The sequence below is a fragment of the Thamnophis elegans genome, chromosome 2, assembly GCF_009769535.1.
Source record: "Thamnophis elegans isolate rThaEle1 chromosome 2, rThaEle1.pri, whole genome shotgun sequence".
Classification (NCBI taxonomy): Eukaryota; Metazoa; Chordata; class Lepidosauria; order Squamata; family Colubridae; genus Thamnophis; species Thamnophis elegans.
Window position 1 is genome coordinate 91,130,971 of NC_045542.1, and position 18,253 is coordinate 91,149,223.

General features: G+C 40.9%; 1 protein-coding gene across 4 annotated transcripts in view; it reads left to right on the plus strand.

The window, feature by feature from the left end:
* The window catches only part of TCOF1 (treacle ribosome biogenesis factor 1), a 47,649-nt gene that overhangs the window by 11,308 nt on the left and 18,088 nt on the right, over positions 1–18,253 (plus strand). For all 4 annotated transcript variants that reach the window (XM_032209490.1, XM_032209492.1, XM_032209491.1 and 1 more), the window contains exons 6-14: positions 2,033–2,115; positions 3,559–3,774; positions 4,459–4,665; positions 6,341–6,547; positions 8,669–8,849; positions 11,536–11,684; positions 14,833–15,051; positions 15,511–15,799; positions 17,128–17,210. In XM_032209490.1, the coding sequence (XP_032065381.1) occupies positions 2,033–2,115; positions 3,559–3,774; positions 4,459–4,665; positions 6,341–6,547; positions 8,669–8,849; positions 11,536–11,684; positions 14,833–15,051; positions 15,511–15,799; positions 17,128–17,210 (1,634 nt within the window). The remainder of the gene's footprint in view (positions 1–2,032; positions 2,116–3,558; positions 3,775–4,458; positions 4,666–6,340; positions 6,548–8,668; positions 8,850–11,535; positions 11,685–14,832; positions 15,052–15,510; positions 15,800–17,127; positions 17,211–18,253) is intronic.

Genomic DNA, 18,253 nt, shown 5'->3' on the forward strand with positions numbered 1-18,253 from the left:
CAACTAACCATTTGGCATTTGAGCAGAGGGCTCTGAGGCTGGACAATTTCTTTGGCTGGGTGATACAGACCATTCAAGCCTCTAGGAGCAACCAACAGGATTTACAATTCCACCTGGAAAAAGTTCTGTGCCTGGTGCTCCAAAACATCTATTGATCTCCTCTCAGCATTGGTGGCCCGAATCCTGGACTTCCTACAGATTGGGCTAGACTTGGGCCTATCACCCAATACGATAGACAGACAAATGGCTGCCTGTTTTATCTTGTGGGGAATTAAAGAATTAACCTCAGGATGGAACGAAGGTCCAAGCACAGAATAAATGTGTTGGGATGAAAAACGCATAGATCCTTCCTTATTGAGAGGGCTGCTAGCTCGGAGATGCGTCTCGCCAAGGAGAAAGGAGACCTTGCAGGTGAGAGAACGAAGGCTGGCGGAGTGCAAAGATTTAAAGAGAGAGAGAGAGAGACTGGAAGACAGTAGGCAGTTTCCAGGTGGGATATCGGGGTACCCTCAGAGGCTTTAAGTTACTTGCACATCTGATAAAGCTGTGCACAATAGAGTGCCTGATTTTATCGGATTTCTGCCCTGGTCCGACCCATGCCCTAGAGAGGGAAATGGCATACCTTGGCCATCAGGAGAGCTCTCAGCATCTATATCAAGAAGAGAGCTTCCTTTCAAAGATCGGAGTCCCTGTTTGTGTCATTTCAACCCTCCACATTGAGTAACAAAGTCACTGCATCAACAGTAGGCCATTGGATACGAGTATGCATCACCAAATAATAGGAACTTCAGGCTCTTCTGTTATCTTGGTGAGTGACAGTCCACTCTACTAGAAGCAGAGCTACTACAGCATCATGGGTCACACAGGCCTCCATTGAGATATGCAGAGCAGCGACATGGTCTTCTTCAACACCGTTTATATGGCATTATAAGCTTATAAGCTGAAGCGGCTTGCGGCAGACAAGTTCTCCAGAAGGTGTACATAGACTCGGGAACTCTGGACCAGAGTGCTGCCCATCCTTAGGACGTGCCGGCTTTGGTATGTCCCATTCCTTGGATTCTCCTCAGCACACTGGAGAAGGGGAGTTTCTCTTACCTGACATGCTCCTCGGTGTGCTAAGAGAATCCAACCTCACCCTGGCAGCCATTGGACCAGAGTCCACAGGTGGTCAAGTCAAGCATCATGTTCAAGTCAATCATCACGCCTTTGTTGAAAACTGGGGAAGTAGACATGCGAGGCGTGACTACAAATACTTGATTGACTCAGTCTAATGAGCAGGAAGGCAGAGTTAACCCATTCCTTGGATTTTCTTTCTCAGCACACTGAGCAGGAGCGTGTCAGGTAAAATTCTAAATTCACTGTCAAAGAGAACATTCCTATTGCCAGATACGAAAGCATCTTAAGATACCCTTGCCCAAACTATCTTTCAGAAAGGCTTGATGGGCTTACTGTAATTTTTGAAAATTCCAGAGAGAGAGTCTACCTTAAATGACCTATAGGATGGGTGTTTATCTCTATACTGAGCTGGCAAAAATAAGTTTCTTAGATGCCAATCCGAATGCTCTCTATAAAGACTGCACTTCAAGAAAAACAGATGTTAGAGTTTTTCTACAAATTTGGGACTCAAACAATTTTTGAGCCAAAACGAAGCTTGTCATGATATAATTGTGTGACGTCTAACATGTAATGATTGTGTTCTGAATATACAAGGATTGAAGGGTATCTTTGCAGTGTCACAGAAACATGATTTTTATTTTATTTTATTTGCATCCACATCTTTCCCAGAGATAGCATACCTGTTATAATGCAAGAACCTTAGATGCTGAATCTACTTCGGGTTACTGTATTTGGTGATAGTAGGAATGGCCTCACTTCAAAATTTCTACTAATATTTTTAAACTTGATATGTGGAGCAACAAAGATGACTATAGGCTAAAGGGATATCTTATAATTTAGTATTGGTAGCTATAAATGCTAAATATTTTTAAAAAGTGATCTCTTTTGGCATCAAATCTTCTTTTCTATATTTTAGCTTTAAAGAGGGCGAGGAGCACAAGCAAAGGCTCGAGTGATGATTCTGACTCTGAGGACGAGACAAAAGCACCAACAGTCCAGGTAACTAGTTAACAGTTTTCTAAATTAGTGGAAGGGTGTGTCCTTTTTGTCTGTGCCTGCAAGCTATCTAAATAATTCCCTCACTTGACAAAGGCAGAGCAGGGAAAGTCCCTTTGAGAAAAAATACCCTTTGCTTCTCCCCATTTGGCTATTTCCAAAGGGGAGGATATATTAAGGAAAATTTATAGGATTCGTACTTCAGCTCCATAGCATCAACCTCCAGACACTGCTCATTTGTTTAATGAGCGTTTCTGTCTCCAGAAGATGCTCAAAGAAGACATTACAAATCCAATGAAATAGAGATGGGGAAATAGATTGGTCCTCTAATGACCAGTAAACACTGTAGTGTTAATTAAAATATGCACTCAAGTTTGACGGGGTTCTAAATTGAATGAACCTTTCCCCATTATTTGAATCTCTTGCCACATCACTACATTTTTGTCTTAAGAAAACCTGAGATGTTGGAATGGCGTTTTCCAACCTCTGCTCTTGTGCCAGACACTAGCTTTTAAGGCTATCAGGACATTCTTATGCTTGGATACTTTTAGAGGGATTGTTTGTCCCATTTCTCCCATGTGCATTTTTTTTAATCAACAGCAACTTTGTCTCCAGTGCTAAAGTCTGAATTTGCACATGAGGAGTTTGTTCCAAGAATGGGGAAGGGAATAATTATAAGCTATTCTCCTACTTCTGTGGAGGGGGAAAGTAGACCCCAGGATGGTTATGAGAATATGAAATTGAAATTGTGAGCAGAATATAATTCCTATTCCAATAATGGGAGAGCAGGCAAACTAGCATTGATTATTATAGTCAAATTTAGCATCCCATTTTGAAGAGAAATTCCTCTGTGGTGTGGTTTTGTTTGACCGAGGAGGAAATAGGATTGATTTATCTCTCTAACTCTGACATGTGAGTCCTGGGCAGGTTCAGATTTCCTTTTCTACCTCCCGCCCCAATCATAATTATTTTTACATTTTCCTTTTCCCTCACTCCAGGCTCCAAATTGCTTTTCTCAAGAGGCTCTCTCCCTAAGGTGACCCTCTTCTTCATTTCCTGCTCCTAGTGGGAAATAAAGAAAACTTCTCTTGCCCGAAGAGGTTCCAAGAAATGCAAGAGAAAACCATACCAATCTTTTGCTTCCTTTGTCCTAAACCTCCATAAGCAACTTTCCTGGGTTTTGTCAATACCAAAGAATAACACTGGAATATGAGTGGATATATTGTCCTCTATTTTATCTTCTTCAAGTTAGAACAATAGATCAGACTTGATAGAATGAATTTACTCAATGGATCAAATATGGTTCAGATATTAACTGGTTTTATCCTTCTCCTGTCCCAACTTGACTATTCCAATGCATTAGCTAGAGTATGCATCTTTAGTAGCCAATACCTAGGTTGTTCACCCTGCAATACAAGGAACATTTTTTTTTATCTTTCCTTCTAGATTAAAACAGCTGTGAAAAATTCCCCAATCACTAGTCCACTGCTGAGCAAGTCACCAGTCACTCCTGGCACTTGTGCAAGAAATACTGTAAAGGTAACCGCAGCAAAGCCAGCCAGTGCAAAATCTGGAAATGCAAACGGAAGCCCAGAATCAACAGACACTTCAGAAACTGACTCATCAGCTAGTGAGACTAAAGCACCTGCTTCAGCATCACAGGTGAGATGCATTGGTAAAGTTGGTCAAGACACTGATTTCACCATCTGAAGCTAATAGGTAGAAAATGTAGTAAAGGAAAACAGCTTGAAACTGGTCCAAGAAAGTCTCTGGAAATCTGCTATATAGGAATTATTGAGCAAATACTATCTCATTGCCAACTATTCCTGTGGAATCTAAAGAGCTGTGAGAACTGATTTATAATTTGGAGAGATAAGAATGTCATTGTGACAACTAGGGTCTCACTTGGATATGATAGATTGAAATTGGAATATAAAGTAACCAAGTGTGTAGTTAACATAATCTTCTGTAAATTTCACCAGATTTTAAGATTACAGGCAATGCCCTCAAAGATAATCTTTTTCACTTGCTGTTGAACAAAGATTTCACCCTTTTAGCTGTTTTCAGGCTGCGAATTTACCAGATTATCTTTTACACATAGAGCATGTGTATTCTGCAGGTATATATTTACACAAACAAGTTATATTTTTATTTAAATTTTTATATTGCTCTGTGTTGAAAAATAAAATTCAGGGAAAAGAAGTTGATCTAGCTTTCAGAACAATTTAACTTGCTTCCCAAGATCTATTACACCAGGATGTCTTAGTCACGTTCAGGAACTCTGACTTTATACCATTTCTCTAATCTCTTAACAATAGTTAAAATTATCCCCCCAAAAATCTTCAGGCCTCCAAAGCACCAGGGAAAAATGCAGCATCAAGTCCATCAAAGAAGGCAGTTTCTGCTTCTATTCCATCAAAATCCACTCCGAAGGCCACTGCAACCCACTTATCAAAACCACAGCCTCCTTCAAAAGAAGCCGAGAGCTCAGGCAGTAGTGAATCATCATCTGAGAGTGACAGTGAGACTCCGCCAGTTCCCATAAGTCAGAAGGTTGGTGCTCTTCAAAACTCTACTGTGTTTCCCGGAAAATAAGACAAGACAAGATATTGATTTGGTCTTATTATCGGGGGGGGGGGGGTATTGTTTTGGGGTTGCCAGGTGGCTGCTCTCTTGCAAGTGGGCGCCCAAAGAGCCAGGCACAGCCTCAAGGACAAATGGCTGTGTTGCGCTGTCGCAGCAGCGCAATATACCAGCCACGAGGTGACCCACGCTCTTGAACAGCCACCCGGCAACCCCCCTTTCCAGCTGGGCAGAGCACCACTCACGGACCCAGTGATATCCCAAAGGTGCTAAGCCGCGTGGTGCTCTGCCCTCCCCCAGCTCCCGCGGCTTGACGCATTAGGGATACCCTTCGATCAGTGCCTAAGCTGGAAAGGGAGGTTGTACGAGCGCCTGTTCCGTCCCCAGCTGGTGTGCCTCCCAACCTCACCATGTCCTGGCCCAACTCTCCCTGCAGAGTGGCAACTTCCGAAAGACTCAGCATCCTACCTCCGTGCTTTGGAAGCTGCAGAAAAAGCCATGCGGCGATGGGTGGCAGCGGAGATGCTCTGCCTCTGCAGGGAGAGTTAGGCAAGGGCATCGTGAGGCTGGGAGGTACATGAGCAAGGAGTGGAAAAGCTGCTTGCGCAACCCCCCCTCTCCAGCCAGGTAGAGCCCCATTCACTGACCTAGGGACATTCCGAAAGCGCCAAGCCGCGGGAGCCGGAGGGTGGCGAACAGACGCTCACGCAGCTTGGCGATACCCCTAGGTCAGTGAATGGCGCTGTGCCTGGTTGGAAAGGGTGGTTGCCGGGCGGCTGCTCATGAGTATGGTCATCAAATGGCTGCTGTGTAGTACTGCTGTGACAGTGCAACACGACCCTGAGGCTATGCCCGGCTCTTCGGGAACCCACTCGCAAGAGAGCAACTGCCCAGCAACCCCCCTCTCCAGTTGGGCACAGTACCGCTCACTGACCTAGCAGTATCCCGAAAGCACCAAGCAACGCGAGCCTTTGCCCGCCCCCCCAACCCTGTTCCTATGGCTTGACGCCTTCGGGATATCTAGGTCGATGAGTGGCGCTCTGCCTGGCTGGAAGGGGGGGTTGTCCAGGGGGCTTATTTTTGGGGGAGGGCTTACATTTTTGCCTGCCCGAAAAATGTGGCATGGCCTTATTATCAGGACATGTTGTATTTTCGGGGAAACACTGTCGGAACTGTGGTCTTTGTTTTTTCATGAACCAGCCATTTGTAAGATGATTTGCTTATTTTTAATAAGACATTTACTGTCCTCCAGGGTAGCATTTCTGGATATGAATGCTAAACAGGTAATACAGGATCACTTTTAAATACCAGTTCTGTTTGGTACCCTTTACTATGCATGTACAGTATATATAGTATAATTCTATTCTTACCCTGGAACTGCTTGAAGCATTTGGAAAATTCTGTAGGTATATACACACAAAATAGTTATATTTTTTTCTTTGTTTAAATTGTCATAGCGCTCTGTACTTACAAATAAAGTTCAGGGGAACGAAATTGATGTAGTTTCAGAACAGTTTAACCTATTTCCCAAGCCTTTGTTCTGATTTATTACACCAGAATGTCTTACTCAAGTTCATGAACTCTGATTTATACCATTTTTCTAAACCTAACCATAATTAAAATTATCCCCCCAAAAAATCTTCAGGCCTCCACAGCACCAGGGAAAAATGCAGCATCAAGTCCATCAAAGAAGGCAGTTTCTGCTTCTATTCCATCAAAATCCACTCCGAAGGCCCCTGCAACCCGCTTATCAAAACCACCGCCTCCTTCAAAAAAAGCCGAGAGCTCAGGCAGCAGCGAATCATCATCTGAGAGTGACAGTGAGACTCCGCCAGTTCCCATAAGTCAGAAGGTTGGTGTTTTTCCTCTAGCAATGGTGGTCTTTGTTTTTGCATGAGCCAGCCATTTGTAAGATGATTTGCTTATTTTTAATAAGATATTTACAGCCTGCCAGGGAGCTTCTTTGGATGGTGTAAAAAAAAACATGAAGATTAACCTGCTAAAATATACTAACAAGTCAAAAATGTTATAATTCAGATAAAATGGTCATCCCATCTTTCCACAATTAGACATCGGAATCATCAGGTTTTGAATGATTTCCTAAAAAGATAAAAAAGGGGTGAAGACAACTTTGGGAGTGCATATTCCATAAAGTATGACAAAAAATGACAGCCTTCTGGGCCATAGCCTTTTAGCTCTCATGTTAGTGATCTTAAGCTGGCTTCCTCTAGAGCAGAGGTGAGGAACGATGGCCCTTTAATAACTTGGAATTCTGGGAGTTGAAGCCCACAAGTCATAAAGGTTCCATCGTTCTCCACCTCTGCTCTAGATGATCAGACAGAATAATTTCACACACGATGGTCCTTTCTTTGCCAATGTATGTACTTCACCTCTTAAAGCAATATAATTAATTCTAGCATCTCGGAAGCCTAGTATACGGTACACTTATTATCTGCCACATCTTCCATCTATAAAATTTGGTCTCTGCCTCTTGCTGCAACTTTTTGACTTTTCCCTCCATCGAGATAAGTCCGTCATTCTCCATAGCACTGCTTTTGTAGACTTCTCAGTAGAAGGTGAATGGATATGTTCCTTTCCGAATGTTTCACATCCGTCTCCTTTGGTTGCTCCATTCTGAGCGCCATGGGATTTGGCAGAGCCAGGTCTTCAAATTCTTTTGACAAGCCAGGAGAAAATACGTATTATGAATGAAAGATTTGCATAAAAGCAGGCACGGTTGTCATCCAACATATCCGTTCAGTTAGCACAGTTAGGATAGTTACATTGATTTTGCAAAAAATAGGCCAAAAATGACAAAATTGTGCGTATCACTTGACTAGTAATAAACCCAAACATCCAAATTATTGGACTTACAAAGAGGGAAGAAAGAAAGAAATATATCCATTTACATAACTCCTTTCCCCTTTTTAGAGTACAGGCCTTTTCTCGCCAGCGATTGTCAAGTGTGTTTGCACCACATTTTACACTGTCTTACTATATTCATTGTTGTCACACAGAGGAATAAGAAAGAAAGAACTGCTGTTAGAGACCTAGCAGCCTCAGCATTGCCCTGTTTAACAGATGAAAGCTGCTCAGAAAATGATTTCTTTTCTTGCCTCATTTTTTGTTGTTCTCCCCAGAGTTCTTAAAAATACAGCAGACCAGATGCTGAGTTTCTTGAAAAGACAGCTTTGATTTAGCTTCCTTTGTGGGGCTTTGAAGTCTGGTGTAATTCAGGCAACTATAGCTTGTATCACTCACCACTGTGTGGCTTCCTTTTAGAGCAATTGAATGGCTGGCTGTCTTTTGTAAAAGTAGTGCTTTATCCTTCTTCTTCTTTCCAAAATAAACTCAATTGCAAATACATCTCCATGGGGCTGTAATGTTTATACCAGTGACATGATCCACTTTTAAGAGCAAGACCAAAGAATTTCAAATCATGTATTTGTTGTGTGTCATTCAAGAAGCAGTTAATCTGACAAATTAACCAATTTAAATATTAATCATTCATTTGTTTGTTTATTAAATTTATTGGCTGCCCATATTACCACAAAGTAACTCTGGGCAGCTTACAATCTTTACAAAATAAAAACTATGCAAAGCTAAAAGATATTCATAAAATACTGTGAAATGTATTTTATTGTAAATAAAATGTTACGCACAAAAAATCTGATATTTAAAGATATTTAAGAAGCTTGGCAGGCAGATTAAGTTTTTGTATCTGTTTCAGGCTATACAGGTAATCCTCGGGTTACAACTCTTAATTGGGACCAGAATTTCTATCACTAAGTGAAGCTGTTGTTAAGCAAAGCATCATACTTAGCCACAGCAATCCCAGTTGTGATCATTGCTGTTTTTAATGGTGGGAATACATCATTTTGATTCTGTTGGAAATTGAAGAAGGAAGGAAAGATATATGAGAAATCATTGAGTTTTACATGTATGTATGTCTGTTTTCTCCCTCATGGTGCAGAGATTGTCAACTCCAAGCGCTTCTGTGAGGACCAAACAAAATCAGGCCAATCAGCCTGGGGTCCTACCCAAAGCTTCACCAGGTGCTTTGAAGGAGAAGGAAGCACAGAATGAAAGCAGTAGTTCCTCTGACAGTGAGGATGAATCTGACGTTACACCAAGCAAATTGCCAGCACTATCTAGTAAGAAGGCTCCAGCCTTTTTGACGCTCAGGAGGAAAAAAAAATTCTATTTTCAATGGCTCTACTAATTTCTTTGCTTAGCAGCTTGACAAAGGACACAAATAACAAGGGATGCACAAAACACATTCCAAAGTATCAGCACTGATGCCAGTTATTTCAAAACTGACATGAGAGATGTGTTAGCATCTTCAATTTTGCCTTCAGCCTATAATTTCAGCGTGTCTCACCAATTAGCTGATGCTCCCTTTATTTTGAAGGAAATTGGATGTTCTCCTTTGTGGTGTTGCCAATCCCAGATTAATTTCTGAATGGTGAATTTTTTTCTAAAGATGAAAGAAAACCAGTACTAAACTGATTCATGATTCTGTATTATTCACAACTGAAAGCAGTTGATATATTTTAATATGACTAATTTTAATGGTTCCTTTTCTTATGAAGAAGCCCTAGCAAGGCCAAACATGGCTGTTTTGTGATTTAAACCATCACATTCTTTCAGTAAATAATGATGTCAGATAATGGAGCATGGAGGATCTTGTTAATTGAATAGTAGTATAAATAAGAATCTGCTAAGTGTCTATGTTATTTTTGGCTTATTTTCCTCCATCATCTGTAGGCAGTATTTTCATGTGTTAGAGTGAAAGGGTATAGATTTTTTTCAGCTGCATTAAAGATAAGTTTCCACTTTTATTTGCAACTTTCCCTACCTTATTGTACATAGATTTTGTACAAAATGTCCCTTTGTTAATATAAACTCCTTCAGAAATATTTTCAACTTTTAACTGTTCTCATTATTACTTCTCTGTGCAAATTCTTCTTATAAACCTGTACCCTATTTTACAAACATCTGAAAACTCATCCTTTCTCAAATGTATCTCAGAAATAGTTTATTGTGTGGTTTTGCCTATAGAGAGATTAGCAAATTGTGTTCAGTGTTTCTATCAGTGCTACAGCAGTTGATAGATCTCATAAATTTGTTCTTGCAGAAATCTATGAAAAATATGTTACAGCTGTAACGAGTGTTCAGTTGTTAATAACAATGAGAGATGATGTCACATGGTGATTTAAAACGATTGATATTCTTTAGAATATTTTTTTGAACAAATCTGATTTTCCTGGAGTTTAAAGTCTATCATCTCTTCACCAGTTCCTTGGTATAGTAGGTTTGGCACACAGCTTTAGAACTCTAGCAGTTTTTAGTGGTGTGTATTTTGAAATTTTAAACTAAAGGCATCTTCCTGAAGTTAGATTTTATTATTATTATAGTGCTATGTACTTACAGCCCAAAACTGAGCCCCAAATTTCCGCTTCTGAGCAAGGCAGTTGTAAAATGTATCCCATTTTTTACAACCTTTTTGCTGCAGTTGTTAAATGAATCATTGCCGTTGTTAAGTGAATCAGACTGTTCATCAAATTTGGCTTCTCCGGTTGACTGCTTGTTGGAAGCCCATTGAGAAATTAAAAGGGATGATCATGTGACCCTGATACCCATACACCTTTCATAAGTAAATGCCAGTTGCCAAGCACTGAAATGTTGATTATGTAACCATGGAGATGCTGCAACGGTGTAAATGCGAAGTCCTTACTTCAGTGCCATCTGAATGGTCACTAAACGAATGGTTGTAAGTCTAGGACCACCTCAATTTGTTTATAGAAAAACTTGCAGTATCCATAGTTAGCCCCGCTGTTACAGTGACTGGCTTCACAGTGAGGAAAATACCTTGTCGGTCATAAGCAGGTAACTGCTAGTGAGATCTATTAAATTTCAATGCTGTAAATTGAAATTGCACCCAGTTCTCCTAGTCTTTTTGTTCCAAAGCTGCCTTGGGGAAAAAATCAGCATGACTGGTTTTCTTTTTTTCGGTATCAGGAAATTGTGGATAGTTTCACAAAATAACTTTTTGAAGAACACAGTGGCTGTTTCTAAGATGTGTTTGGTTTTTGGGCATAAGGCAAAGGGGAGAGACTCTTCAACATTGAGTCTTCCCTCCATCCCATTAACCTTTTTTCTGATACAGGTAATCCTTGACTTACAAACTGTTCATTAGTGACAGTTTGAAGTTACAACAGCACTGAGAAAAGTGACTTAAGACCATTTTTCACACTTGCAACCATTGTAATATCCCCATAGTTACATGATCAAAATTCGGATGCATGGTAACTGGCTTGTGTTTATGACCATTGCAGTATCCCAGGGTCATGTGAACACCTTTTGTAACCTTCTGACAGAAAGTCAATGGGGAAGCCAGCTTCACTTAACGACTTTGTTACTAACTTAGCAACGGCTGTGATTCACTTAACAACTGTGGCAAGAAAGATCATAAAATAAGGCAAAATTCGCTTAACAAATGTGTTACTTAGCAACACAAATTTGTGGTGGTAAAGCCGAGGATCACCTTCACATATTTAAACATATTTCTAAGCTGCCTGTGATATAAAAATGTATTTCAAAAAGGAAGTTCATAATATGCCAACTAAATGCAGATATCAGAATGTATCTCGTTTTGAAATCATATTGGTTGAGCTGCTTCATCAAACATTTTAAGAAAACCACTGAGAATCGATGCATCTTCGGGGTTCTTGGCGAAAGTCAGGAAAGACGAAGAAGGAAGTGAGGCTGTGTGTTCTAATTGTACAGTCTTTTGGAACTGGCCGAGCTATCACTTTTCTGTCTCTTGATTGCTTTCAGCCCCCAAAGCAACTCCTGCAGCTCAAAGTGTATGTACAGTGAAGCCTCAGCCTCCAAAGGGACCACATCAGAAAGCCGAGCAGAGTGAAGATAGCAGTGAAGATTCAAGTGATGACTCTGACTCAGAGGAAGATGGAGCAGCCACTCAGGTAACCATAGAGAAGTCTCTGGAAGGGGAAACACTGTACGCTACCATTATTATTTTTTTACAAAACCCAATGGAGGGGGTTGGGGTTTTTGGTTTTCTTAGACTGTGAACGTTCTAGCATTGTTTGTAATTGGTTGTTTTATCAGTAAGGAGGAGAAAAGGGGCTTGAAAGGGGGCTTCTACTTCAGGAACAAAGCTGTGAATGAATAAAGACACAGATAGAGTATTTGGTTAATTTTATCATTGCATCATCGTTCAATCCCTAATATGAGTTCTTGAGCAGAACTGCCAATTGCTGCAGTTGTTCTCAAAATAAGAAATGGGGTGAGGACTAGAATAAAATCATTGCAGGAAAATTGCTTAGAGAGTTCTTGATGGTTGATTGGGGGAGAGGTTAATATGCTATTTGATCTGGCTGTTGGAATGAGAGAGAGAACAGTGCTTTGTTACTTAGAAAACATGTCTATTTAAAAAAAATATGTTGGATATGTAAATTTATATATTGTTGCCCCATGTGATGAATATGAAGGGTACATGGGAGTGCACACACAAAAATCTGATGTTTAGAATTGATCAGGAGAAGTAAATTTGAAAGACTATTTTGGGTGATGATTTAAAAAAGAGAGGCAGGACATTGTAGTAGAAGTATAACATTAGACTGTAAAAACAACCCGGTGCACTTTTACTTTGAAATGAGCCCCATTGAGTTTAATGAGGGTGCCATCTGGGGAAAGCAAATGCAGTTGGTGACTAATTGCTACTGATTGTGAATACCTTAAAAAATAGGAAATGGATGGTTGACAAAACTCTCAGTTGCATGGAGTTCAGGAAGAAGCTATAGGTTTGTAGTCTGAGAATCTCTTCTTTCTCTGTTTTGACACACTAAGATGACTGTATGTACTCAGGGCCAAAAACTGACATTTATTAGGTTTTTGCTTTGGGTTTTTGAAAGGGACGTGGGTCTGAAATACGTCACGCAAATTCTATTCCATCACTTGAATTTACTTTTGTAATTCTGACTCTGTGAAGATTTGGAAAGTCTCAGTAAAGGGGATATGGGCAGCTGGAACTATTTGTATACAATTAGATATGCTCTAAATCAGTGGTTCCCAAAGTGGTTGGTACCACCCCCTGGGGGGCAGTGGGATGACTTAGGGGGCGCTAAGAGGCAAGTGGGGTGGCAAGGGGCGCTGAGAGGCAAGGGAGGTGGCAGAGGAGTGCTGGAGGTGGCCCCCTCGCAGGGCACAATTCTGCCTGGGGCTCTGTTGGCCGCCAGTCAGCTGAGCACTTTCAGCAGGGGTGAAATTCAGCCAGTTCTGAACAGTGGGACAAATTATGGGCAGTTCGGAGAATAGTAAAATGCACCACTGACTGGCTCCGCCCTCACCTCCTGCCCCTCCCACTCACTCGCCTGCCTAGAGGCACAGGTGCTGCTGCTGCTGCTCCCTGGTTCCCTTGCTTATCTCAACCACGCAGCCCAGCAGATCTCTGCCCGATGAGTCTTCCTTTGCTTCTATTCTAGCTACCTCCCCCACGCCCCAGCCAAGGTATCTATTCTTTTCCCAAGCTATTTCCCTCCATCTGGGCTCTCCCTTGCACAGCTGAGCCTAGCATTCAGTTTAAAATCCAGGGCAGGGGAGGGGGGCAACAGAGCAGCCAGGAGGAGGGAGAAACGTTTTTCTTTTTTGCCAAGCTTTTTTTTTTTTCACAAGGTCCCTTCCAACTCTGCTATTGTATTCTTGTAAGTCCTATTCTGTTGTGCATTTCTTGTCCGCTTGCTCCTTTATTGGCTGATCTTAAAAGGTGGAAGCTGTCCACCACTTCAATATGTTCATTGCCAATTCTAAGGTGCCTATTCTCCATGTTCAGACAACTGAATTACTGATTTCATTCCCTTGAATAGGGAATTACTCTGTCAATACTGACAAAAATACATACATGGTTGGAAAAGATGATTAAGCAGCATATAGATTTAAAGCCAGAAATATTTCTGTTGGGCATAATACCGGAAAGCTATGATAAAGGGTCTATATACTTAATGCTACATGTATTGACAGCAGCGAGAGTTGTATTTGTACAATCTTGGAAAAATAACACCCTATCAGATGAAAGCGTAATTCGGAAAATATTGGATTGTGCAGAGATGGATTGACTGACATTGAAAATAAAAGATAAAGGAGAGACAGAGTACTACTCAACATGGGATAGGTTTATCAATGGTTAGACATAAGAGATAGTGGTTAGATGAAGAAAGATTATTGTTATGTGCGCGTAAAAGATGAATGTTGTCTATGACTATAAGTATGCTAGTATAATGAATATGACTATAAATAAGCTAATATAACTATTAATATTGCTATAATTACTATTTTATTGTTCTTTTATTATATTATTATTATTTCTTTTAGTCATTAAACATGAAACTCAGTCAACTGAACATTTAAAAATGCATCACAAATAGCATTGACTGGTACTGGTGGTTGATACAGGTTGCTGCCAGCGTCCTAGGTATCAACCAAGTACCTTCTTAAAATATATGATGTTCCTAGTAGCAGTTTTTTGCAGTTCTGGTAGTGTTATTGCAGGAAGCTGCAATTTCTTTATGTGTTTTGTAAAATAATAATAATGATGATGATGATGATGTTGTGGTTAATCTTTGGTGAGATTCACAGCCTTTGGGGCTGGCTGGTAGCTCAACAGCTCGAGTCCTAACCAAGGACCTAGAAACTGTTAACTGTAACGTCGGAGGATATAAGCTGTTCCAAGTCGGGTGGTTTTTTGTAGAATCAGAATGTTCAAGTCTGATAAATTTAAAATTTCCAAATAGCAAGGTAGCCCTTTAGATATTGCTCCAAGGGCTCCAATTACAATCGGGACAACACTCGATTTCTTTTTCCACAGTCGCTCAACTTCAATTTGCAAGTCATAGTACTTTGTGATTTTTTTCTTGCTGCTTATCTTCTATTGTTGTTGTTGTTATTATTACTAATATTATTAATAGTAGTATTACTATATTTAATTGTTTTTATGAAATGCCTGGGAAATATACTGTTTTCAAAATATTTATATATAAATAAAATATTTTTTTTAAAAAAAGGAATTACTCTGTCTTCGCCACAGTCTAATTCTGCAACATTTTATTTCCATAGAAACCAGCTCAGGTAACAGGTCAACCTGCTACCAGTCCTGTGAAAAGCATGACAGCCAAGAATGCAGGGCTCACATCAAGCAAACCTCAGCCAGCAGGAAAAGCGGGGACAACCTCAACAAAACCAGGAACTGTCCCTGTTTCAAAAGCTTCTGAGAGCTCGGAGAGCAGCAGCTCTGATTCTTCAGATGGCAAAGAAGCTGAGAAGTCAGCAAAGCAGGTAAAAGGAGAGGTCATTCTTCCATACAAGAAGCCACTCTTCAAGAAAGTTGTTCTCGGAGCAGATAAGATACTATAAGCGAAGCCACACAGGTCAGGCTAATCTTGCAGGTTCTCTTATTGGAACCAGGGAGGGTATCAACATCTTGACTTTGGTGGAGTTGTCAATCTAGTACTTTTTTTTTTCTGCAGTGCAGATAATGTAGAAATTCTTTATGTAAGTTTTGGAATGGCTAAATGCATTAAAGATAAAGCCGTTTTATCTCCAAGGGTATTTTGTGTATGTATTGAACTTCTGTGAAACAGTCAGCAATAGAACCTTGGGCCTCCTGAGCAGATTTGCAGAATCTATGATTGATGGCAATTCAGTATTGGTTTTATTTCAGACGCAAATGTCAGTTGTTTCTGAGAAAATACACATTTTAAAATGCATAACCGATGTTTTTTTCCCCTTCTACAGCCTCCTATTCACCCCTTTTTTAAACTGGTGGCTGGCAAAGTAGCCGTTTCTTCAGGAAAGAGTGTACAGGCTAACTTAAGTACATCCAGTGGTGCTTCCGACAAACCCCAGGGATCTGCCACAAAAGCAACAGGGAAGAAAGAACAAATCCCCTCCTCAAAGGTTAAACCGAGCCAGGGACAGGCTCTGACTGCTAAGCCCTCTGGAATCACCGTATCTGAGAGCTCCTCAGACAGCAGTGAAGAAGAAGAAGAAGCTTCGACAACAGCCAAGCCTCCGACACAGCCTGGTAAGAGAAGCCAGATTCCACCAGGAGTGGGTGGCAGGAGGATCTCTTCAGAAACACTTGGAGATTTGGAAGCCTGGTGAAGTGTAGATATTTGGAAGCACAGCTTGTTATGCACATAAGATGGCATTACCCACACAATGGGTAATGAAAAATGTTGCCCACTTGAGACATGTTTATGTGAAAATCACACCTCTGCACTTGCTTTTAGTTTAAAAAAAAAAAGTGGCTGAGCTCCTGAAATTAATCTTTCTTTCTTTGAAGTGTTCCTCCACTTCAGCCTCCCCCAGTCTTGGGATATTTTTGGTGCAAACAGTTGGGCATAACAGTTTATCATTTTTTTTTAAAAAAAAAGTTATTGAAAGTTTTAAAAACAATAGTAAAAGAAATTGCAAGCTAAACTCAGAAAAAATAAAAATAAAAGGTGTACAGAAAAAAGAAAGAAAAAGGGGGGGAAAAGAATATAAAGAGGCAGCTTTTGATCTTTCATCACAAGTACAAACTTAATAATTCATCATCCCCTATAATATGATATGCAAGTATCTTTTCTTCCCATAACCCATCCCTTAACCAGACACAAATACATAAATGATTAACATTTCAGTCGTTGTGTTAGCAAAAAGCCCATAAAGGGATCCCAGATTTAAACAGACATGTCTTATTTTAACCTTGGTCAGTGCCCTTTAAAAGGCTCTGCAGTTGAGAGCATGGTGGGTCTCTTTGTCTCCCAATCCTCAAACTTGGGGGAAATCACTGTTTTGGTTTTCTTGTGAAGAGCAGTCATCTGGAACACAAGTGGGCGATCTTCTATTCTCTCCTGATCCAGAGAGGTTCCATGAAACCGGTTTCCCTATTGATCCTTGGGTCTTAGCTGCAGTTGTCATCTCAGCTCATTCACAGATGTCTTAGCTCATGATTCCTCACCCAAAAGAAGCCCACCGATTCCACAAATAGAGTCCCACGATAGTTCAAGTATCTGAATATTTAAATCACCAGTATCGACAAGTCTGGTACAGACTAACATTTCAGTTCTCCATTGTTGACATTTGTTGCTGTAATTGTTCTCATTAAAGACATGACAGTGTGATTGATACAGGAATAGAACTGCTGCAAGGACCTCCTTCATTGCATAAGCTAAAGGTACCTCTGCAATTCCCGTCTCGTGACGGGAATAATAAGCAAAGTTAAAAATGTTAAAGAGTCACACTATGTAACTGGACAACAAACATAAACTTTAATTTGACTTGATCTTCCATGTTCCCGCATTATGTCACGTCACAGCAGCTTTTAGTTTTTCGAGGACTCTGAGGTCACTGTTTGCTTTTTTGCAGCCACCCAGCAGAAAGAAGAGGCAAAAAAAGAATCAGAGAGCTCATCTGAGGAGTCCAGTGATGACGAACAAGAAGCTTCTCAGGTATTTTTTCATGATCTCGGGTACAAGTTCACTTAGTATCATTGGATATTTTGTCTTGTCTTACAGAGAGGGAGGGGAGGGAGAAAGCAAGCAAACTAGGCACCTGAAGATGGAGGAAGTAGTCCTGCATAGGAAAGAGTATGATTCAAGTTGTCAGGAGGATCTGCTGTGCTGGTGAATCCAAACCTGGACAACCAGTGGGCTTGAGATTCAGCTGAACAGCCTGGCCCAGTGGACAAAGTCAGGATTTTGTACTAGTGTTGGGCCTCGGATATGAACAAGTAGCCAGGTATTATTCCTGGAAAAAGGCAATCCTGAAAGGCCTGGCAATCAGATCAGGACTGGGGCATGGCAAGTGGCTTAACTAAGTTGAAGAACTGCACTTACTGGGGCTGCTGGGGAAAGCAGCAGCTGGTCACATATGGATGGAGGGCCAAGTGTGATGGCAAAGCCAAGAGCAGGGACCATCTCAGAGTGAACAAAGATCAAGGAAAGGGCAACTTGCAAGGAAGAATGTCAGAGCATCCAGAAGGGAGTTGAGATGGATTCCTAGCAGGAAAGGAAAGAGCTGAGAGATACAGAGATATCAAGTAGTGGCTGAGTAGGCTCAAATTGAGGCATCACAAGGCCTAGAAAACTCTGTCCCAGTGCTAATAGGAAACACTAAAAGCAGTGCCCCAACCAGCAGAGACCTCATCCATGGAGAGCTGGTTGATGGGACTGATATCAATAGTACTAAGACAGAACGGGCAAACTAGAATAGGAGGCATAGAAAGAAAGTCTAAAGGAAAGAAAATAATGTAAGGGAAGGATATTTAGGATCTACAGGTAAGGGGATAAGAATGGAGGAAATCAGAACTTAACTAAAGCAGAATAGCATAATAATAACAATAGTAGAAAATAGAACAGAAATTGTAGAAGACAGGGGAACGGCCATGAAGGACAGGAGGAAGAGCTGCTGCAAAGACAACAGTCAGATAAAAGTGGCCTGAAAATAACTAGGGAAAGCAACTTAGACAGGCTTCTCCCTGGTTCACATGGGG